At 42.8% G+C, this 24633-nt stretch overlaps 1 protein-coding gene across 1 annotated transcript; it reads left to right on the plus strand.

The window, feature by feature from the left end:
* The first annotated feature begins 19395 nt into the window (after positions 1 to 19395).
* On the plus strand, positions 19396 to 24458 carry LOC138721066 (L-lactate dehydrogenase A chain). Its single transcript, XM_069857698.1, has 7 exons — positions 19396 to 19553; positions 20296 to 20413; positions 21118 to 21291; positions 21767 to 21940; positions 22770 to 22887; positions 23325 to 23448; positions 23634 to 24458. Exons 1-7 carry the CDS (start codon positions 19428 to 19430, stop codon positions 23796 to 23798), a joined length of 999 nt encoding a protein of 332 aa, XP_069713799.1. The 5' UTR covers positions 19396 to 19427; the 3' UTR covers positions 23799 to 24458.
* The last annotated feature ends 175 nt before the right edge of the window (positions 24459 to 24633 follow it).

The following is a 24633-nucleotide window of genomic DNA, read 5'->3' on the forward strand; positions in this document are numbered from 1 at the left end:
CTGATCCCTACCCTCTACCCTCATTAGGCACAGGCAGCCTGGTGGCCAAGGCTACTTTCCCACACAGCCTCACACAGAACCCTGCCCTGGGAGCTCCCTGTCATGTCCAAGCGCGATGGGAGGTGGGACAAAGCACTGTCAGCCCCCAAACTCTGTATCTTGGGCTCCTTATCTTGACGTGCAAAGCCGGGGAGGAGACACAAAGAGTCAGCTAGTTTCTCTAGGGATGGAAGCAGAGATGACCTAAAAGCAGAGTCCTTTCTCTGTGGGGGTCAGTAGCTGACTACGCTTTCAGACCAGCCATATAAAACCTTATTGCTGCGCAGAGCTGCTTCTCAGGAATTGTTCCACCTCACGCCATCCTAGTGCAAAACCAGGCCCCTCCGCCCTGCAGCTGTTTGCTGTACCCAAGCACAGAATGACACAGGCTTATGAAGCACTGGCCTACATTCAGAAATAGCGTATTTCTCGACAGGCAGGCACGCAAGCAGGAGGGATGAGGATGCTGACCTGACACGCAGTCCCTTGTCTGCATCTACGCAGGCAGCATGGGGCGCAGCCGGAACTCCGCAGCACAGACACTCATGTATGCAGCTCCTTGGGGATCTGCAGTGCATGCGGGTAACGACACACCACAGCACCTATCAGTGGCTTTCGCAGCCTGTTATCAGTTTGGATTTGGATTCAACAAGGGTGGCTTTCAAGGCTTGGTGCCTCAAGACACAGGCTGCCGCCGGCATCACCCAGCCAGAACCAGAGCCCTTCCAGCAGCTGTGCGAGGCTTCCAACCTTTGAGCAACTGAGGTTGCTCCAAAAAGCCTTTGCCTTCAGAAGCATTATACGCGGCAGTCTCACTAGCAGTGAACCTAGCTGGGACCAGGAAATTATCCACTTGAAGTACTGTCTAGAGAAACTGCCTCTTACAAAACAAGTAGCTTACTTCCTCTCAACTTGTTTTAATCTGTGGTTAAACTGCAGTTCATGGGATGGGAGGAGCATCATGCTTCCTACCACTAAGTAGGACTACTCGATACTTTTCCCACCACAGGAAAGCTCACAGAAATGAGGGAAAAATGCTCCCATAAGAAAACCAGAATCAGCCATCAGTTTGGTTTCTGCCCTAGCCAGACTCCTATTTAATCCTAAGGGACACAGCCCAGAAACTCTGCATTCAAATGCTGACATTTTGTGCTCTGCTGCTGCAGGAATGCCTCTCCCCTCCAGCCCTGGCTCACAGTTGTCTCTTCCCTTTATGCAACTCCACTTCGTTTCCGGCACAGCCGGCGATCCCCTGGCGCTGGCAAGAAATGCTGCCCCATCAGTGCACAAGCTAGAGAGACAGTCTGCTCGCAAGGCAGCTTTGCTTCTGCACTCACGCTGCTGCCTAGGTTCAAGTTACATTATTTCATTATTACTCTCCCACAAATGTATCCCCCTTTTAAATAATAAATATCGAGCTATTTGAAATCAGATTCTGATGCTATAATTAGACACCCCTAAAGACAAATTGCTGTGTTACACAACATAGTTCAGAGCTCCTGAGTACTGACTGGGTGAAGCTATATTAGCATTTTATTCACATCATGAACGAAAGCAAAATCTCCCAAATCTTGGTTACTGAGCTTTGGTTCAGAAAATGAGCCAATCTCACGGCATGCAAACAGATTTCCCTGGTCTGAAACAACCAGACATGAACTCCAGCCACTAGTAAGTGAACTCCGGCCACTAGAGTTAGTCAGAAATAAAACCTCCAGAACACATACAAAGTGGATGTCAGGTCCTTAGCTCCAACTGTTTGCTTAATATCTGACCCCATGTATTGCACACAGCTTGTGAATGCAGACACAGCTGGTTACAGTTCTGTGCAAATCTCACTACTGCAAGGCAAAGAAATGTCTGGATTCATTTAAAGGATGAGCTCAGAACAAAAGCCAGGCTCCAAACTCCAAAGCTTCACTGCTCAGCCTCATTTCTGCTTTCTCTTTCCAGCAGCAACGGGGCAAGATCCTGCCTGAATTTGTTCCTACAGCAGCACCAGGAAGCATTAGACTAGCAGCAGTACCTCACATTAATAAACTGGACAAATATTTCATATGACTCATTTTCAGCTCACTAACACAACAAGAACTCCCTTCTTTTTAAAGGACTAGGTGTAAGGTAATGCCACACTGGAGCAGCAGATGCGTTGCAGGAGGCCCATAGATACTGGTGACAGCGAGAGCCATATGGTGTGTCCAGACAGCAGCGCTGTAAGCTAGAGCCACAAGCTCTGTGTGCAGCTCCCCCACCTGTTTGGTACAGTTTATAACCAAGTATTTGTACATCTAACTCCCACTGGATACAGTAGAATTACAATACTATTTGGTTCTTTAAAAATCCTACGCTGGGGCCACCCCTCCTACCGACTGCGCTTGACAAAAGCCTAAGCGGGTAGCACAGGCCTCAAACTTTGCCAGCTGCACACGTTTTGGAATCTGATCTGCCAAACAACAGCATGAGTTAAAAACCAAACAAGGTCAACGTTTTAGATGTGTCATTTCCCAAGATTAACATCAACCGTTAAGAACATTTATGTAATCAAAAAGGCAATACCAATGGTCAAAGACAGCCCTTTAGCTGTTCCTAGTCACCATCAAACTTTCTAAAATAAAAAAAAAGATAATTTCAATCTGAAATTCAACCTAAAATTCAACCTAAAGTCAACCTAATTCAACCTAAAATTGAGAGCATTCTCTCAAACAAAACTTTTCCACCTTATCTGCAAGATGTGATCTAAATAATTAAAAACTTTACTGGATCTGCATCAGTGAGAGGTTTGTTTTTCAGCAAGATACCCCTAAGGGATTGGCTAGTTGTTTTTTTTTTTTTTAAATTGTTGCTGACTTCCAATGTCATTCTTAAGGATACGTAATCGCAGATGGAGTGGATGAGATGTGAGTAGGAAGGATACTGAGACAAAGGCTAACTTCAGCTTGTCAAAGCTGGTCTCCTCACCCTCATGGAAGATGACTCCTGTGAAGCTGTGGTTTTATGTGTCACCCATGAAGGTTCACAGATTAACTGCAAGAGATATACAAGAAATCCCAGGAAAAGCAAGCTTATCTTCCGTTTGCAGAGCCAGGATATACACACACATGTCAATAAGAATCTCCAAAACAATAATGGCTGAAAAACCATCCAAGGAAAGGAAATATCAGTTTCATCTCTTCCAGAGCAACATCTTCCATGCAACAACTTTTCCTGGTTGACTGTGGAGGGCGCCAGAGTGGAAGGGCCATGGCAACATGGATCGTAGCCTTTCTGAGTGCCTCCCAGCATAGCCCTCAGCTTCATCAGGTTTATCCAGTTTATAGAAGAACTGCGAAGGCAAGTATTTTTTAAGCCTGAGATATTTTTTGCACATTTGCAGCCACTACATCAGGCAGTCCAGAGTTATTGATTGACCCTACTTATGTTTTTTCCTCCCCTTTATTTATTTGCATGTAATAACAGCAAGGTATATAGAATCAGGAAATGGCATCAGCACAAAGTTCAAACTAATTTCCTTATGGAAGGCTTTGCGCAAACATTTTTACAACAGACCTTTAATGACATCTTTAGTCCTGCTACAGGGCTGAGATTACAAGCATTTTCAGGTAACCTGGGCAGGTCACTGATACTGTCTGGAAACAAGTTTGATTTTCCACATTTCCTTATTAAGTGAGATAGCAGTGATTCCAGAGAAATTAGAAAGTACTATAGCCTCAAAAGGATACAAATTATATGAAAAGCAACAATTTGTCTCCATTTGGCACATAAATAATTTCTCAAAGCTGCTTTATCACAAGCAAGCTGTTTGCATCTTAAACTCTAGAAATGGAACAATGTAATCTATCAGCCAATATTAAACACCTACCAACTTCGTCACATACCTGTATTCAAGATTCCATATGCAATAAACACCTTATTGCCCTGTTCAAGGTGTCCAGACAGATTAAGTCAATCCGAGGACAATAAGCTTCAAAGAAACACTGTGCAACAGCTTAAAATTGCTGTATTTAGAGGAAGTACTGGCTGTCCTGACAAGAATTATCCAACCCCCAAGAACCTGATCTCTGTACAATACCTTAAACTGCACATAGGAACTGAGATATATATGTTAACATTTTAAAATCCTGGGCGTTTTGTGCCAGTACTCTCTGCAGAATCAGAACTTCAATGCTTTAGATGTCTAATGTCTTAAACGGTTAAAACCCTAAATGTTTGGGGGCAGAGTTTAGTATATACACTGCCCCTATCAAAATCATTATCAGCAATTAAAACTGAAGCAGATATTCTCAAGATTCTTCACCTCTAAACTTCCTGTTTCCTTCTTATCCAAAACTAGACCGCACGGGGAGTCAAGTTCTGAACTTTAAAATTTAGAGTGTTGATTTTTAAAGTGTTTTTTTTTTTAATTTAAATGATTTAACAACACATAGTGCTTGGATGCCTCTCTCACTGGTCCAGTAATTACCTTGCCATTTGATTGCTGTGCACACCATAAACTATGTATTTGTAATATGCAACTCTCTGGGACATGCTGCAATATCCACCAGCTACACCAAAGGTGAAACACTAGGGCCACTGTTTCAGCCCTGCCTCCTGCACAACTTCTCAGCTAAAGTTTTTGCCTCTCGGTTTCCTTTCAGTGCTCTAGACCTGAGCAACTGCTGCAGCTTTCCTTAAAGCTCCATTTTCTGGAGTCCTGGGACTTTGTTAACAACTAAAAAAGTTCTCATTAAAAAATAATAGTTCCTGGCTTCTAAGAAAAATCTTGAAAACAGAAATTCAGGTTTTGGAAGGCAGAAAGACACTTAGAAGTACAACAGATGGTAAATTCAGAATTTTTAAGCCAGTCATGGAACTCTGCAAGCCTAAGTCTAGTTTGGGGGAAACTGGGGAGAAGAGGAGATTTTATATATTTGAGTAACCAACAGCTTTTTACACAGCAGTATCAGAGAGGTGTGGAAAAAGTCTCCTCCAGTTTGTAACCTGCAAACAATTTACAAGATATGCTCCTTGGATTATGTTGTTGCTCGGCCCCCAGGTCATACACAGACTCCCCTGTGCTTGGAACCTCCAGGCTGCCACATCGCCTGCAGTTCTTGTCCTCCGAAAGGCTCAGTGCCCTCCTCCCCACACAAAACTGGCAGCATCCCATAAGCCAGCCAACCCTGCAGCAACGGGGCTGCAAACCATCTGCTCCAACAGCGCTCCCACGCACAGGCTGGCAAGGCAAACTCCTACCTAGTGTGAACTTAAACCAAAGCTCACACAGCTCAGCTCTCTCTCCTCACTTGCCCACACACCAACAACCAAGTGTCGCTCTTGCAGGGGGGTTGCTGTGACCATCCTCTCCCATCTCCTGCAGTGAAATCAAACAGCAGCTCTGTGGAGCAACTCAGACTTCACACTCTTTGCTGCTGCCAAGAGGGATTGCACAGAGGAGGCCTGATAACACCCAAACCACCATAACATACAGCACTGGCCAGCAACTTACAGCGACAAACAACCAGGCCATGGCAGCAAACTATGTTGGGACAATGGCAATTCTGGACACACACCATGACACATGCTTGCTAGTGAGCACTGTGCAGTGGGAACAAGGCCTTCAGGATCCCTGCGTGGCTTGTAGGCACTTGCAAGACCTTGCTCTGCAATAGCCTGGTCCTTGCTACATCTTGCCTTTTCCACAGCTCTTTCCCACCAAGGAATGGTTTCTGGTGGTTCATTTCCTACCTGTCTTCATTCGTGCAGGAAGAGGAGCTTTTACCCATCCAGTTAGCTCTGCTTTCTGCTGGGGAACATGTGAAATCATGTCACAGCTCCAGGATTTACTTAGCACTGCCAATGCTTAAGCTTTTGGAAGAATGTCCTAGCACTTGCCCAGCTTTGAGCTACAAAAATGTTTCTGATCTATACTCTTAACAAAGAGGGGTGCTAAACTTCTCTTTTAATATGTGTTTCTCAAGGGAACATTGCACCATGATCTAAGCAAAGAAGCCAGCAGACAAGATTAGGCAATGCCTGTGTGGCTTGGCACTTCCTGACAAAAACAAAACGCAAGCATAGGTTGATGTTTGATTGATCCTGATCCAAGATAAGAGCATTAGATAAGCAGAGTTACATATAAATTCCCTGAAGCCTCATGATTTGGTCTAGAAAGTGTGGCGTATTAAACAGACACGGACTCTGCTTTCATTTCAAGCTGAGACCAAGTTTATTGTTATAACCTCATCTTTATACCTTAGTGAAACGTCAACAACAGTCCTGCAAGTCCTTCATAAAAATTTCCACAGCTGTTCTTCTCCTTCCCAACTCCTCGTGACCACTGTTATTGTTTCTATGCCTTCTTGTTTTTGCCACTGATGTTGAATTTTCTCAGGCTGGAGGCTAGCTGGTTATCAAAGCTCTCTGCAGTCTTATCTCCAGAGGCTTAGCAGCATTCATGGTCATTTTTGCTCAGTATCTCTTCTAACAGAAAGTTTTGGTTTTGAGCTTCTGGTTAAATTCAACCCCTAGACACAGAATGCAGATGCAGACCTGCAGATCTACGTCCTTCTGAATTATTTGCCATGCTCCTAAAAATCACTGAAGTCACTGTACCTAATTCTCCCATCAACATTTGCCTCGTTCTCTTAAGTCTGCCTGGACCCAGGCCTCAGAACAAAAGTCTGTTCACATTTCAGGAATGGTTTCAGCTGCAAGTTTTGAGTTTAGACAGTGGTCACAAGAGACGTCAGTCTTGCAGTCTGGTATTGCCCATTACAATCTGAGATGAGAGCATTTCCAAGTCAAACACCCATATGAAGAGCCTCACAAATCTCAGCACACTCAGAGCTAAATTCCAGGTTCACCAGGCTTAAAGGGAACTTAGATTTACCAGCACACAGGTCAGCGTTATTAGCTGTGTGTACGCTGGCTCCCCAATTCTCATAGATGCATTTTACTTCGGCAGGTCCATCTGTGCTATTTTTCTGCGGCTTGCAGCCACATGCCCAAGAGAATGAGTGCAGCAAGAATCAAAGCTTGTATGACTGCACAAAAGCGTGCACACGCAGCTCTGTATGTGTGCGCACATGTGCATTGTCCCCTTCCCCCCAGAATTAACCACTGCACATCAGACAGATGTCAGGCAGAGTGTATTCCCCCAGTGACTTCAGTTATTCTCTCTTAGGGGCTCTTCGATGAAACAAGCAGCTGAGTGGGTGTTTAGGGAGGGAGCTGTTGGTTGCAGAGACCACCAGTGCCTCCAGGCTGAGTGCAGACAGGCAAGCTCCCTTTGCTGTCCTTCAGCACAGGGCTTCGGATGCAAGATGATGCATGGCAGCCAGTGTGACAGGTCACAGAGACATCCCACAGCCCAAAGGTGTCCTGCTGTGATCTTGGGAACCCTGACAAAGTGAAGCTTTCATTTCAGGAGCATCCTCAACCCACTCTTGCTTTCAGTATGCCCTTCTCCTCCTTCCTTTCCTCCATTTCTAGCAACGCTGCATTCTACTCACTCCCTGAGAGAAATAGGGCAAACATAACCTGATTAACCAAGGGGATTTGGGCAGGCAGGGGCGGAGGGGCGATTAATATGCAGAGTAACACAGAGCCTTTCCCTCTCACATTAGCTCTTGCCTATTCAATAATTAAAGTGTTCTGCGGTGACTCTGACTTTGGAATTTTCTATAAAAGCTTCCTGTAAACTCTGTCTCAGCATGCAGATATCAACAGAAAGAGAACATTTGGTCTGACAAGCTGAAATTTCCTTCAGACTTGGGGGTCAGTCAGAAGCTTAAAATTACTTGGATGCAAGCCTATGGCTTTGTTTTAAAGCATAAGGGTCCCTCTTGCTGTTGTTCATCTGCTGACAGTTTGAATCCAGCCTTTATTTGGCTAGGCAGTTTTTGAAGCACGGTTTAGAAGTTAAAACAGGCTTTCTCCATTTCATGTATTGAAATATCTCCAAGGCTGGCAGCAGTATGTACAGGCTCATATGAATAAGGAACATGTTACACAGGCTCTGGCTGCCCTCCAAGTCCATTTTGCCATTCTATTTTCTTTCCATCCCATCTTCCTTGCTTACCATAAGATATATTGATGTTTCAGGCCAGAAATGCAAAGCTACCCACATACAGAAAGGATGCCTTCCCTGACCTTCCAAGGAGCTATTTTTGGCTGCTCTTACATGCCTAAGAACTCTTATAGAGATCATCACTGAACTAACTGGCTCTCGGTAACCTTTGCCTAAGAGATATGAAATGTTACAGAGATTTTTAAAAAATTATTATTATTTTAATTCTCTCTGTAACATAACACCCTATCAACTACAAATCTCCAGCTGCTGCTGCCTCAAGGGAGCATATTTTAAAATCGGATGCAAGACTAAGCTTATTAGCTAAGGAATGTGCATTCAACATTACGGCTAAACTTATACAAACAGGAGAATTAATAGGGACATATCCTCAGTCCAGGTAAATTTCCAAAATTCATTGAGTACCCTCAGCCTTCAACTGCCTTCATATCTGAAAACCAGACCTGGAGATATAAATATTACTTATCTCCACAAGTTTCTAAATGAAACAGAGTTCTTTCCCCCATTATGCCACACGGGGCACAAACAGTTGATGAGATTAAAAGCGACGGAACACTGAGTTAGCAGCCACTTGCACACAGAAGGATATTCCGTAAAGAAAGCAACAGATCTAGCACCTTCTGTCTGAACATGTAAATACACCACATCACATTCTAGCAGCCAGAGACCTGGGCTCTGGTCTGTCCTTCATCTCACAAATTCTAACGCCGACATTCTTCTACCAAACTGGCACTGCCCCGGTCTGCAAACATATCAATCCAGCGGCCAAGAGTGAAGTGGTGGGTGAGCCATTGTCCCAGCAGCAAGTCCAAAGGCTTGGCACATGACGAGTTAACGCAGACCCAGGGGACTGCAGATCCCTCTTGTCACTCCAAAACTTGTTCACCCTCACATAGTGAGCAAAAGATAAAGTACACTGGTATCTTTTCCCTTCTGATATCACAGCATTAAATATCAAACACAATGAACTCCAGATAGCCTGTAATACGTACAACCAGCAAAAAGGATATGGAGAATATATTGGGGTTTAAGTGTTCAGGAGACCCAGCCTCCAGAACTCCATCCCTTGTGCACATGCATGTGTACTCACACACACATAGAGAATCCATGACACTATCCGCCAGCACCTCACATTTTCATCACGTGGGCATCTTTTAAAAGGGAACCTGCACTGAGACATTGCTCCCTAGAACCAGAACTGAATAGTGCCTAGGGATACAACTGAATCTGGATACAGCTATGAGATAAACAATACATGGTTGGAGATAGCCAGTGAGAAATAATGCACCTTGTATTTGTCACTCAGGACCCAAACATGCTTTGCCTCTTATTAGAAGGCCCAAGCTAGAAAACTGATACATTCTGCAAGTACCGGGATTCCCCCCCTAGGAGCTAAAAGTCCAGTGTTTATTCCCTTTGGTAATATCCACCTCCTTAAATAGGGCTCACAAAACAACGTTTGCTGAATATTTGTGCAGTTTCATCGAAATACAGAATCCGAGGGTCCACAAGCCAGAAACTCCACATTTAGCGTAGCACTGTGAAAATGGTTCACTGGCAGTCCATAGGCAAGAGACAGCCTTTCATTTTGTATTTAAAATTCGAGTGTAAATAAGAAAACTGAATTAATTCATACAGATAAGAGTCAGTACTTGTGTAACGCTCTTGAAAAACACAGCATACTAATGCAAGCACCATATTTAGCAATCATTCTGCCTTTCTCTGCCTTCACTTTCACTTCCCTGTTATGTTCTGCTTCTTGACTTGACAAACTCTTTGCTGAGCAGAACTGCTGTGTCTCTGTACAATGCCTGTGCTGTGAAGCTGTGCTCCCAACAGAGATGTTCCGCTTGGTACCTGCTTTAAGTATATTAATGATTTCACCATGGCTTCATAATGAAGCTGATGAGAAAGGCTATTACACGCCAGCAATGCAGGCTCCACCTCTCTCTATCCATTTTATTTTCCTTTGGAATCACTGCTACAGTTTAGACCTTTGGTACTGAATCACGGTGCTGCGTATCGTGTTTCAATTAAGAAACACGGGCACTTAAAAAAGGAATGGAAGAAAATTAACACCATGAAAAGAATTCTTTCTTGAAAGGGACTAGAAACAGGGCTCTCTTCCTGCCAAGCCACCCTTTGAACCTACATGTGACCTCAGGGCTCACAGCTAGCTTTGCTGTGAGTAGGATGAGGTCTCCAGCACCAATCCACAAGCCCAAGGAAAGAGGAGGCCACTGGACACCCACAGTGGCTGACCAAAGTGGCCAGTTAACATACAGCTACAGCACATTTAGATGATGGTGTAAATCCTTAATAGTACAAGCTAGGGGAGTTCAGTCATAAGGAAATGGCAAGTGTCTTTCTTGCCCTTAGCTACCTTCTGCTTATAAAATAAACAGAACAAAATTTAAAAGCCCAAGGAGCAGAACGTTCAAAGACACAGCAAAAGCTTTTCCCAGAGGAATAGCTCCACTCCAGCAGTACATTCTGCTGGCAATACACATGATATTAACAGTATTTAAAAGCTCTGCCTGGTAAGCGCTCAGGACAGTCCCTACCTTTCACAGTTGTACGCCCCCACCCAGGCCTCTATGCTCACCCACTGAGCTGCCAACAACCACTATCCCAGAAACAAAAAATCTAAAAAACTAGAGTACCTTGTGCAGAAACAATCAAATTACTTTTTCCAATCTGAGAACAGCAGAAGAGTTCAACACTATAACACCGCTGCCCAGGACTGCTGCCTGAGGACTGAGCCAGCCCAGCTGCAGCCCGTTTGAAGGCTCTCAGGTGTGGGGACTGAAATGCAAGCAGTGGATTGCCTGCTTCTATTTCATTGCTAAGTTTTTTTGTACGGCAAGTTAAACATCATCTTTCTTCTCCAAGGAACAGATAATCACTTATTATAAAGTCATCTATAGGTACACACGTTTTCCATATTCACGTGGCATTACTTGAGAACACCAGCAACATGTGGGATAGTCTGTGAAGCTGTTGTACCATAGAGGCTCTAAAAGGAGACTGCAAAACCAGAATGTGATTTTCTCTTGATTTCTGGCTTTCCCACTCCAGGCACAGAAGTGGATTTTATTCACCAGGACCCACAAAGAGCTACAGGAACTAACCTGTATGTTACAAGCTCCAGAAAGCTGTAAAAATCACACTTTATAGCACTCATGTCTTTAGTGAAACTTTGTGGAGAGGTATCCTGCATGGTGAAGAGTGTCCTTCATGAAAACTCAGATTAAACTACTTTCAGTGTCTAAGAATTCCTTGACTCTACAATTTTATGCTGCCAAAGTGAGAGCTTCCTTTTGCAAAGCCCCAGCTGTGATGCTCCTGTCTGATAAAGGGCTGAGTTCACATCTTGTGCACTGCTTCTGTAGAGCAGGCTGGGCGGAAAGATCCTCCGCCAGGTCTGTGTGTGTAATGTTGAGATGTACTCTCAGCTATCTACATGGGTTGTATGGCCCAGTAACTTCTCAGCTATAGGATGCTGAGTTTCCAGCGATGTAACTTGGAACTTTCATTCACAAAATTGAAAGTTTGGCCACAGTAATTTTTGTATAAGAGAGAATACGTAACCTGCTATCACTCTGAACATGCTTGAGAGTCAACCAGATACGTAAGGGCTGAAATACTATAAAAGCATCTGCCTCTGTAAGGCTGGCTATATTGTGTCGTCTAATGTATTGTGTCCTAAATGGCCTAGAGCAGTAAAAACCTGTCTTCGCAGGACTATGTAGCTTTTTACCCTGAGCTAACCAGCTCGCTGCCATGTGACATGCCGAGAAGGGATCCTGGGGAAATTAAACCTGACAGCTGCAGAACGAATATGAATATTAAAATAAGGGCAAGGGAGACTCTGCTCCAGACGAGAGATGACTCTGACCTTTAGCTGCTGAGCCTGCCTGCCCTCATGAACTGGCAAGCAGCAGTGGCAGCAGTCCACAGCCCTCCTCTCATACCCCTACAGTTCCTTACTGTAATTTATAGAAAGTCTCCACTTACTGCAACCTGCCAGGCACTCAAGAACAAGTTAGATAGATAACAGTAATAGTTCTGCTGCTGCCTGTTTACAAGGCAGCATCAAGGATATATTAATGATTACAAACCCCTTGACAGTCAACATGAGGCAGGTGCTGAACTGGCTGAGATATCTTTGTGACTTTGTTACCCAAAGCCTGAATAGCATCCCGTGTTCATGGGAGTGCTCTTTTATCACTCTCTGACCACGCGGTTTCCTGAGCATCTCATTTCCTGCAGTTCCTAAGTAACTGAGTAAGTATTCACAATTGCATCAAGGGAATGGGTTTGGCTTGGAGAATCCTGCACAGTGACTCATGCTTCCATGAATAAATTCACTTCCTTAGACAAGCAAGACAAAATCATGCATTCTGCTTAGTCCAGCTACCTTCAGGGATGATTTAGGAAGCTATTGCAAGAAATACAGCTTTCTCTAGCTTCATATTGAGAAAATCGTTGCAAGCAACATATATTTATCTAATTTTACACTGAAAGCATCCTCCACTGCTGTTATATTTACAAACCTTATAAGGAGAAAAAACACCAATCGTTTAAGGAAAAAACAACCCAGCCTTTTAAAGAGACAAGAAAAATTAGTGCAACTTGAAAGTTCCATGTATTGAAACATGTCAGCTAGAAAACAGTTTGCAATCTAAAAGATACATCTTGCAAAAAAGCATTGTGAAAATCTGGGATCTTCAGTAATTGACAATCATTTACACAGGTCTTCATATACATTACCCTGGTGCATATTTAAAAATAGGTTGTAGAAACACAAATGTATAAAAGCCAGGAAATGAGAATTACATCAGCTAGCCCCTCCCCACTACCACAATGACAGTGCAAAGAAAAAGAGGGTATGAAGCAGCAAAAGCCCTGAATACTAGTAATACCAGCATCCTTACCATAACACACATGCATGAAAGCAGCCAGGCAGAGGGATGTGGAGGTGTATGGACCATGGCTTATCAGTTATTTTGTTAGTGAAAGCCAAGGTGAAGCACAGCTTTATTTTTCATAGGAGATCAGTTCAAATGGTTTGATGTGGGTGTACTGTCCATATTTGAAGAACACAAAATATGAACAATATTCCTGTATCTTAGCCTGATAAGTACTTTGAAATTGCAAGAATTCTGGGAGTTTTTCTGATATTGACAATGTAGCTGAGCACACCAAACTTTCTGTACCAAGCTCCACTCCATTTTGGGTCCAGGCCTCTCTGGTTTAGGTGAAGAACCTCCATCATTTTCATTTCACTTCATGAAGCCGAAACATTTCATAATGAACTAATCTCAACAGTACCAACTGTTGGTAGATAGAAGACCCTTCCCACTTTACAAAGGACAAGCCATTAAAGCTGGAGGAAGTTGTTCAGGCCTCAGAATAAATTAAAGGGAAAGACAGGACTGGAACATGATGTAGCTATATCTAGTGCCAGGTCTTTTCCTCACACGGTGCCACAATATGAAAGCAAACAGCTTAATATTGTCAGAGCAAAAGCGGGACTGATCATATTGAGAATAACACGATTTCTACAGGCAAATTAGACCTCAGATCTCAGGTAGAGTGGAGAGATTTTGCTGAGCTCACTAGGCCTGGTCAGCATCAACGGTGTCTTTGGGTTACTGGTAAATTTCTAGCTAAGTGTTAGCTCATACAGCAAATACGTGCGAATCGTGATTTTGAGTCAGTACTCGCCCTAGCAGCACCATCAGATTTGACTTAGTCTGTCATGAGCCAGGATCTTAGCAATGGTAAGCATAGAAATTAAACATCGCTATGTAAAACTTCCTGCATATTAGAAAAAGGGAGAAAAATTTACTAACATTTTACATGTTTTACTGAAAATAATGAAACGCACCTATTAAACCAGCCTGTGCCTGGACTCCACTTTTGTGATAAAGTTTTAATTAGTAGTTCATAGTTTCAAGACAAACACATCATTTAATAAGTACGGGGCAAGATTTCTTTCTCTTATCAACAAAAAGCCTGATCAAATGCCACCTGAGGCCAGCGGAAAGGCTCTGCTTTTTAATTCTAGTATAAAATCATAGTTCAGCAACTTTTATCACTTTATTTTTCACATTTAACCTGTGAAAGCTAATATGGAAAAGAGGGCAAGCAGACTGAGGAAGGGCCAAGCTTCCCTGGAGAGACCCTGTCACATTTCAAGCACTCCCATCACTCTATCAACATCACCTCCCGCTACTGCGACGAGAGGCAGCAGCAGAAAAAGAATAACATTTCTTACGTATATGAGTGAGAAAAGTCAGACCCATCCCTACAATCATAGTCAAACCACTTAAAAGAAATATAAACAGACCTGGCCTCCGTCTTGCAAGTGCAAGAAAAATGCTCTTAATTTGCTCACGCTGTTTTGTTTGTGTTGTGTGAGCCTTCTCTGATGGAAGCCCTCTGAGGCAGAAAATCAATGTCAATCATGCCAAATGACTGCTTTCCTCCTGAGCATCTACTGCTGCTGCTGCTAAGATCACAAAGGGCACATAAAAGGAAAAATTTGCCAGTCACAGCCTCCTTCTCAATTTTATAAACCAGGCGAATTAACAGTGGCATATTAAAAGCTGACACTATTTTTTAACAAAACAAAGTTTCTGATCTGCTTATCATCATTTACTAGATGAACTTTAAGGTCCCTTCCAACCCAAACTATTCTATTCTATCGAGGACATGTTGGGACCAGGATGGTTTTGAAACATCCTAATTAATTTGCTTTGGTCTACTCTACTAAAGGCAAGACCTCTGGAATCTAAATAGGCAGCAGACAGCTAAGGACAATTGATACCTTATGTTATAAATAACAGAGATTTGGTCTTGGTTCTGTTCGCAGTAACAAGCAACGCAAGCAGAAGCAAATCAAGACTTTATTGGAACTTATACTGTGAAAACCACACGCAATTTTATTTTTCTGAGCCACATGGTAAGAATAATCTTATAATAATGACATTCTTCTCCGAGGAGGCTTGGCCTCACTGTGGCAGCAGTAAAATACCACTTGCTTTAAGTTGGTTACATATTTTAAATGCCTCTTAATCTATCCAGCCAGTCTTATCTCAGAGGCCTTTTGTCTTAGATTTAAACTCTTCAGAAGTGAAAAATTTTATAGGGAGAAAATATTCCTTCTTGATTTTCATTCTTGACAAATGTCCATTTTCTGTCCTGCCAGATGTCTGGAACCCAAACTCTAGATGACATATTTAGTCCCATTCATATATAACCACTACAAATGCAGATTCCGGGGATGCAGAATTAAAGATCCTAATCCATCCTTGAGACTTCTGATAACACAAGATGCTCAGCGAACCCAGAATAATGCAGAATGACAGAACTACAATATACGGTTTCCTTTTGTTCTGCATTCATGCAGCATTAGGCCTACTTGGCATCACCAGAACTTTTTCTTCCTTAGCCACCAGTCTCCTCTGACATGACATATCTCGCAAGCATCACTCATGGCTGAAGCAGCAGGAAGGAACAAAGCATATCTAGTTTTGCAACTGATAGATCATTCTATTTAACCTCCTTTGGAAGAAGTGGTGGTCTTCAAAATAAGATCCAAAACTTCTTATTTTTCTGGCTTGTATCATGCAACTGTCTATTCTACATTTCAAGCATTTCTATTTGTTTCCTCACCTGTGTTTTCTGTTTCTTTTGTTTTGCTAGCAGACTGTCAAAGAAATGGTGAGGCTTTGGGCTACTGTTCCCATCAGATCACCACAACAGAAGGGAAGTGTCACTGGTATGGTCTGTGAGAAAGTGTTAGTGCATCTTGAACAGCAGCAGAGAATTCTTTCAGTTGCAAAGCAGAGTTTTGTAGATGTCTACAAGCCTTATGTGTGTTACACCCATCTTCACACCATCTGCCCTGGTATAGCATGGCTGAGGACCATGTTTTAAGTTTGCATGCACTGGGAGTGGGGTGAGGTTGTGGAGAGATCATGACCCCCATGACTATATATACACATATATATTTAGAAGAGAGAAAAGACATCCCAGACAAAACAGAGATGGAAAGGCTGGTATGAGTAGAAGAAGACAAAGGGTTTAATTATTAAAGAAGGCCTTCTGCCATAGCAAGATAATCACCTCAAAAGAGAAGTGAAATACATTGTAGAAGACACAAATAGATATTGCCAAAAATCAGCTAGAGTTAAAATCCCAAAAGGAAACTAAGAGAAACATCGCAAAAGTACTGCAGCTGCAAGAAATTTTAAAAAGAAAGCAATAAACCAACAAATAAAAACCCACCACCACCAAAAAAAAAACCCAAAACAAGCCCAAACTACTAACATAAAGGAAGAAAACTGGACCACTGTAAAAAAAGAGTGGGAAAACAAAGGTAACCCTCCTACTACTCATACATGATTAAATGAATACTTTCCTGATTTTCATTAAGGATGAACATGTTAATCCATCAGATAAAGAGAGGATATCTAAGAGGAGAGGCAGGAAGGAGAAATGGATACAAAATTATAAATGAATGAAGCCAGCTGGGGAGCAAAACTCACAGTCTACTGTGTTCCAGCTAGAGGAATCAGACAATCTCAGTCTCAGAATCCTAATGCATAGTAAAAGATAAATCCATGTGCAAAGATTTTAAGTAAATTTACTGACTTGGAGGCATTACCTTAAGACTGGAGAAGTGCAAGTATTTAAGAAGTGAGCCATGGTGGAAGCAGTCTGAATCTCGGCTTCTGATGTCCATGCAGTTCTTCAAGAAAACTTGTGAAGGTAAGTTTAACTAGAAACATGAAATTCAGTGAGTATAAGGATAAAAGGTATCATGGGTTTTTTAAAAAAACAGTTTTGTGGGACAACACTGTAGCATAGTATAAAATAGAAACTTCAGGCATCCAGGAAACAATAAAAAGTATTTTCTGCTTTTTGTTAGTATCCTAGCAAGAAGTAAGAAAGGAGAAGGACTTGGCTTTATTAATCAACCGCAGGGTGAGAGAGCTGACGGTGGGGTGTGACTGTGAAAAGACAAGCCTGAGTCCAGTCATAGAATTTCCAGTAACAACAGGAAAATACCAGTGTTCATGTTTGGGCCATCACTGAGAAGACTGTCTAAAATATTCCATACAGCAGCCTCTCTCTCTCTCGAAAAGCATTCAAACTGAGAGAGACCCGCAGGAAGGACAACACGATGAGCACAGAGCACAGCTTGCAGCGTACAAGATTGAAAAGGTTTAGCTTATGTAACCGAATGCATGTGTGGGAATTTGATCTGTAAATACACGGAAAGGGGAACCAAACGCCAGAGGATGCCTGTACGAAAACGCCAGGCGTCTGTAGTTGTAACTAGAACTTAGAAGCAGGTTTCTCGCCACCAGACGAGTGGCAGAAACACTTTTTACTCCCCTTTAGCTCCCCAGAACCCGCACCCTTTGCTGCTTCTCAGCGCGCACGCTGAGCATCTTCTTGCCCTTGGGAGCTCACGTTTCCAAACCCGTTTATAAACCACTTTTTAACGTTTTAAACCGCTTTTAAGGTTTTCAACGGCTTTCCCTGCGGGTGGAAAGAAACTTTCCTCCCTCTGGAAAGACCAGGTTCCACCTCCCCCCACCCCACACGCCTTTTTCTCCACCCCGACGTGTCGCCGGGCACGTCTCCACCGCCACGACCCGCCCGCCCCACGTCAGCCGCCCCTTCCTTATTTAAAGCGGCTGCCACCTCCCTCCCCGCCTTTACAGCCGCAGCCGCCTTTGGGTGAAGACGTTCGGTAGGTGCCATCGCTTTTGCGGGTGGGGAAGGGGGGGATGTGGGAGCTGGTGGCCACAAAAGCCCCGGGGGGACTCGGGGGAGCCGGCGGTGCCGAGCGGTGCCGCTCGGCACCGCCGGCTCCCCCGAGTCCCCCCGGGCTGATAACCCATCAAGCACAGCCCTGAATTTCATCCTGAGCCTGCGAAGTTAAGAGGCTGAGGGCTGTGTTGGAGGCTGCATCAGCTGCTGGCTCACCCCTGAGCTGCTGCTGCTCTCAGGGGAATCGTAGAATGGGTTGGAAGGGACCTTAAAGATCATCCAGTTCCAACCTCCCTCCCTGCCATGGGCAGGGACGCCTCCCACTGGATTAGGTTGCTCAAAGCTCCATCCAACCTGGCCTTGGACACCTCCAGGGATAGGGTATCCCCAGCTTCTCTGGGCACTATTAAAGCCAAAAATTTGGGGTATTAAATGTAACCGAGAAATGTTTCGGTGGGTGCTCCTTACCTGCCCTGCACAATAAAGTGCTTGTAGTGCAAAAGGAGGACTTGGCACGTGGTGAGAGCACGCACTATAGCGGGCCAGGCTTCAAGAGACTTTTGCAAAGGAAGACTGACGCATCTCTATTAACCGTTCCTAAATATGGGCACTGCTGGCTTCCTCTTCCTCCTGCTCCCCGCGCTGCCCCAGACTCAGTCCTGACCTGCTCTGCCAGTGCTGCCCGGTCTTCCTGGCTCTAAACAAGTTGCTGCCTGTTCAGCACTAACTTTAAAATCATGTTGGGTCTGTACTTGTATCCATTTGTGAAGCTGCCTCTGGCTCTTCAGGCGAAGCTGAAGCTGTCCTGGTGCTGCCAGTGCAGCACTGCCTGGCAAAGCATCCTATTTGCTTGGGAAGGGTTCCCTGAGGTGAAAGCAAAATGCTCCATTACCATCAAGACATTTCAGGACACCCATGGCTGTCAGATTAGAACCCATATAACGAGGCTGCTTTGCAGCCACTAGTTAAAATATTGAGCATGGGAGAGATGGTAAGAACAGACTGTAGGCTTCTTAATTCAAAGCTATGCAGTTTCACTTTAAACAAGTCCACGAAGTTGGCTTCGAGGATCACACTGTGCTTAAGAAGGGCTTGCCTAAGCATTGTACAACTACAGCTGTGGAAAGGCTTCAGGGCATGGAGTACCGGTTTTTCAGGGCAGTAGAATGGAGATTGCCAGACTCTGCTGTGCTTAAAAGTGCTAAAATGGCTTCCTTTCCCTCAGTGTAATATGGGTGTTCGTTTAGAGCATTCCGCTAATGCTGCTGGAGTGCCAGCCATCAATGGTTCTCAGGCTATATTTGTGGGAAAGCTGTAGTGAACTTAAACAGTGCAGTCATCAATAATTCATTTTATAAAATCATTTTGCTGCATATTGGCAGTACTGCCAGCTGTTTTAGGCATGTGATCTACATTCATTTTCTTATCATCCTGGAATAAAGTCCATCTTGCGTGATACAAATATTCTGGTGTCAGAAACAGCTCTAAAGTCTGGAGAAATAATCTGTTGCCTTCCTTGCAGCAGTGCACCATGTCTCTCAAGGATCAGCTCATCCACAATGTCCACAAAGAGGAGCACAGCCATGCTCACAATAAGATCAGTGTGGTTGGTGTGGGTGCAGTGGGAATGGCCTGCGCTATCAGCATCCTGATGAAGGTAAGTGTCCAGCTTTGGATGAAACGGCACAGTTGTGACTAGTTGAGGTCTAAAAGAGGGGCAAAAATTAATCTTCCTTATCAGATTAATTGGTTTAGCATACAAGATGAACCTTTGGTTGTCTGTTTTTTTAATTTGGGCCTGAAATGAAGAAGCAATCTTCACGCTATCGACGGAGAACAAATTGTTTTCGCAAACCAAGTTTATCCCAGTATCAGACAGAACATGCTCTAGGTATCATTTTGACTTAAAAGCTGCATTTACCTTTGAATGACTTCCAGAATCCCCTCTAAGAAGTGAGGCATCATTTTGTCTGAAGCAGAGTGTGATGCAATAGTACTTCGCATTGTGGACTGGAAAAAGTGGTCCTAGACACTCTGAATTACTTGTCCACTGCATTGCATTATTATATAGAAAATGCTGTGTTTAACAGCACACTTGCTTTTCTTAGCTGTAAAATAGGTTGTTTATAAACTGCTATTAAATTACTTATTGTTGACATGCAAAATTGTACAACTATTCCACGAAGAATTTGGATATGAAAAGTACAAAACTAACTCAATAAAGTGAATACCCCAGGAGATCAATTTAATACTCTGCTTGGGAACAAGTAAAGGGATACAGATGAGCAAAATTGCTTAAATGGATCACTGGTTTTAAAAGAATTTTAACATCACAGTTTACAACTTGGATACTTTGCTCAGAGGCAATAAAGTTACTATTTAATCTTGGTCTCTTGTAGGACTTGGCTGATGAACTTGCCCTTGTTGATGTTGTGGAGGACAAGCTCAGAGGAGAGATGCTAGACCTCCAGCATGGCAGCCTCTTCCTTAAAACACCAAAAATTGTCTCTGACAAAGGTAAGTAGTTGGTTCTAACGCACACATTATTTCCCAATGAGAACGCCACTTTATATCTCAGACTGGTCATCCACATTTAGCACATAGCCTGTCAACCCAGTTGTTAGGAGGAAATCTTACTTCATTTCTGCTCAGCTGACATGCAGTTTCATTGTACCTTGTTAAGCCTGGTCCAACTAGGAATCCTCTGTTCCAGAGTTCATCACTTGGTATAGAAAGATTAATTTCTTAAGTACTCAAACATCTTTGAGAACTGTATTTCACAGCCAGTTAGCCCCTGAATGTGTTACTGCTTACTTCTTGGCCATAAATGTCTGACAGCTTCAAGTTCAGCGGCAATCTGACAAGGCACATGCTAGCCATCTCATACTACTTAATGTGCAGCTCCCATCTCCACAAGTCATGAGGGCAGATCCTTCCTTTTTGACACAGCACTTGCACGGGATGCCATCCCAACAGCTACCCCATTCCCATCTGTGCCTGAGAAGTACACAATACCACCGCCCGATTCAATGTGTTAAGCTTTTGACATGCCTTTAAGGTTGCAGTTAACCACAGTCTTAAAACCTGACTTCCTACAAAGCAAAGTCTAAGGTAACAGAAGAATTTCAATACCCTCAACCTTGAGAATTTTAGATTTCAATACTAAAAGGAGCTGAGAACTTCCGTTTTGAACCATGTATGACATAGCCCTTTGTCTACAGATTACAGTGTGACTGCACACTCCAAGCTGGTCATTGTCACTGCTGGTGCCCGTCAGCAGGAAGGAGAGAGCCGCCTTAACTTGGTGCAGCGCAACGTGAATATCTTCAAATTCATCATTCCCAATGTTGTTAAATACAGTCCTGACTGCAAGCTGCTTATTGTCTCAAACCCAGGTTTGTCTTGTGTTGCTTTAACAAGAGATTTTGGATCAGAGAATATTTTCTTTAGTAAGGTAGCATTAATATACTAGTATAAGCAAGCACAGGATTTTAGAAAATACTTCTGCCATGTAATGACATAGCCAGAGTGTCATCTTCCTTCTCCACACACAGCAAGCTCATTCTCTGAGAAATACACCAAGCTGCCCCCAACTTGGGTCTTCTATTGCCTTTTAAGTGATCTTTAGCATAAGACACAGTAAGGGGCACTGATAATTGCATGTGTAGCATTAAACAGCCTCTCAATTCTGCCTTTAAACAGTCATTATAGTAACCCACTGCAGGGTCTGGCAATGAGCATGGCTTTATGCTTTATTCCACGTAACTAACATGCAGATAAAATACTTAAATATAAACAGAAGATACCATCCTAGTGATAACACCATTGCTCATGAGCAATACTTCTTACCCCTCCCTGTTCTACTCGTAGTGGATATTTTGACCTATGTGGCCTGGAAGATCAGTGGCTTTCCTAAACACCGCGTTATTGGTAGTGGCTGTAATCTGGATTCTGCCCGTTTCCGCCACCTCATGGGAGAAAGATTGGGCATCCATCCTCTGAGCTGCCATGGATGGATTGTTGGAGAGCACGGAGATTCCAGTGGTAAGGGTGAAGTCTGTCTGCCTGTTACACAGAACTTTTTCTGATAAGTTTGTCTGCAAAAAACATCTCCAAAAGCTACAGCAAAGCATTACTTGAAAACATTTGCACTGCAGCACCTTAAGAAAGCAAGTCCTGCTTTAAGTCTTCTGCTGCACAGAGTAACCCTAGATGATTTATAATTGACCTGAGTTACTCTGCTTGGAAAAGGTCATTACCGTAACCTGAGGAGGCTTAAGAATTTCTAGGCTAAGTTGTTTCCATAACTCTCCAAAAAAAACCCCCAAACTAAAGAAGCAAGAGGGTAAAGTTCTCTGCAAGGGGCTCCAAAAGATCTGCACTAGACCTACTAGTAGTCACTCAGTTGTCTTTACTGGCAGCTCTTGATTACTTCATGGACTATATATGGGAGTTGAAGTGCAGAAGCAAGACTAGATGACAGCAGAAAGAAACCTTATCCTTACTTAACTTGTACTTTCTTCAGCAGCACCACAGCAGTACTGTATGCTTCCTGACACTGAGGGTTCATTTAGAATGAATTCTTATTTTGAGAAACCTTTACAAAATAGAGTTACTGTCATTCTAGTTCTTGTTGCCTAGGTATTTTGCTTTAATAAAGGTGTAGTCAAACATTGTGATACCATGACAGCTGTTTAGGTTCTCAGCCTGCAATTTAGATCAGCCTCACAGATCAGGCTATATTTAAAATCATCTCTAAATCATAGTGACGTGTGTTACAGATTAATCCAAGTAAATATTATGTTAATCATCAATCTGAAGAGGACAAAACTAAGTTTTCTTGTGAGATAATGAATTTATGTGCAACTTTCAGTACCTGTCTGGAGTGGAGTGAATGTTGCTGGCGTCTCCCTGAAGGCTCTTCATCCAGACATGGGAACTGATGCAGACAAGGAACACTGGAAGGAAGTCCATAAGCAGGTGGTGGAGAGGTAAAAAAAACCCAAAAAATGATTTTTTAAATTTTTTTTTTCTCAACACAAGAACAAATGATGATGCGCTATAGCACCTCTGAACTTCAGTATCCATATCTGGTTTCATATAGCTGCCCAAAACAAATGTCAAGCTACAGATGTAATAGAACTTGAAGTATTTTAAGGAGTAACGTAGAATTGGCAGAGTTAATTTTTCATGGTTGGTGAACTTTAAACTAGGGAAGTGCTTTAACTTCCAAGTTTCCAGCATTACTGCAGGAGTAGTGTAAAATGCAAAATGAATTCTTCATTGCTGTGTTAATTTCAGTCCTGTCAGCATATCAGTCAAGCTTCTGATGTCTCCAAATAAAGACACTTCCAAAAGTGCTTCTCTCAAACTTTAAATATTTCAGTTGGTGGTACTTGGGTTTTAATTAGTAACTTCATCTCTGCAGTGCCTATGAGGTCATCAAACTGAAGGGTTACACATCATGGGCCATTGGCCTTTCAGTGGCAGACCTAGCTGAAACTATTATGAAGAATTTGAGAAGAGTGCACCCGATCTCTACAATTGTTAAGGTGAGCAGTACCTTTTTGCTAACTTTCATCTTACTGAGAACTAAAAACTTTGGGAATTCTGAAGAACAGTGATAACTTCCTACTTTAATTTCAACTAAATTTAGTTATGTTTTCCCAATAGGATATTGTATAAAATACATAGACATATGCAAATTCTAGCCTAACTATCCTTACCTACTTTTCAGGGCATGCATGGAATAAAAGATGATGTCTTCCTAAGTGTTCCTTGTGTACTGGGAAACAATGGCATCACTGATGTAGTGAAGATGATCCTAAAGCCTGAGGAAGAGGACAAATTAAGAAAGAGTGCAGATACACTCTGGAAAATCCAGAAGGAACTACAGTTTTAAAATTGCCCAAGCAGTTCACTCTTCGCAGTTTAATGGATTTTGTGGTTTGTCTTACGTTGCACTTTCCAAGTAGGTCAAATCTTTCAATATATGTATCTCAACCAGAGCACACAAAACAGCTCCAATCTGAACAAAAGTTTCCTGAAGACAGCATTAGGAAACTACTCGGGTTTCCCTGTTCACGGGTTTCCCTGTTCAGACACCCATGTTCTTAGTCAGAGCTAGATAACCTAGTCAGTCTTGTACAGTAAAGTGGTGTAACAGAAATCCAGCATTCAAAGCAGCACTGCCTAGAAAACCCTCTGCCTTTTCCCTCCTCTTGTTTAATGTTGGTTCTGAACAATAAGTTACTAATTATTACACAATGTGAAACCAAAGACTACTTTCTTGCAGTTAAAGGACTGTCAAGCCAACTGACCAACGTTCTCTCCTGGCTGAATAGCTCAAATATTTCACTGTTGGTAGGTCCAAATGTATTTTCCTAACACGGCTTTGCAATTTTTGTGTATACTTTTTTTTAGAGAACCTTATTTTTGTGTACTATATCCAGCCTAGTGATTCAGCATGTTTAAAAAAAATGTTAATGTTTCTATATGCAACGAGACAGTGACTGTCCACCTGTAGTACCAGATTCAACACCAAATAAACCACGAACTGTTATTTCTGCCTCCTTGTTTTTCTTTATAGGGCTTTGTCTCCAAAATGTAGTTCCCCTTGCACCCATCTGAATCAAACAATTTTATTTCTTCAGTCACAATAATTCAAACCTTGCCTGTGTAAAAATGTTGTGTGCAGCTACACGGTTGTAGGCTCCAGATATTTAGGTCCAGAACTT

The sequence above is a fragment of the Phaenicophaeus curvirostris genome, chromosome 5 (genome assembly GCF_032191515.1).
Source record: "Phaenicophaeus curvirostris isolate KB17595 chromosome 5, BPBGC_Pcur_1.0, whole genome shotgun sequence".
Taxonomy (NCBI): domain Eukaryota; kingdom Metazoa; phylum Chordata; class Aves; order Cuculiformes; family Cuculidae; genus Phaenicophaeus; species Phaenicophaeus curvirostris.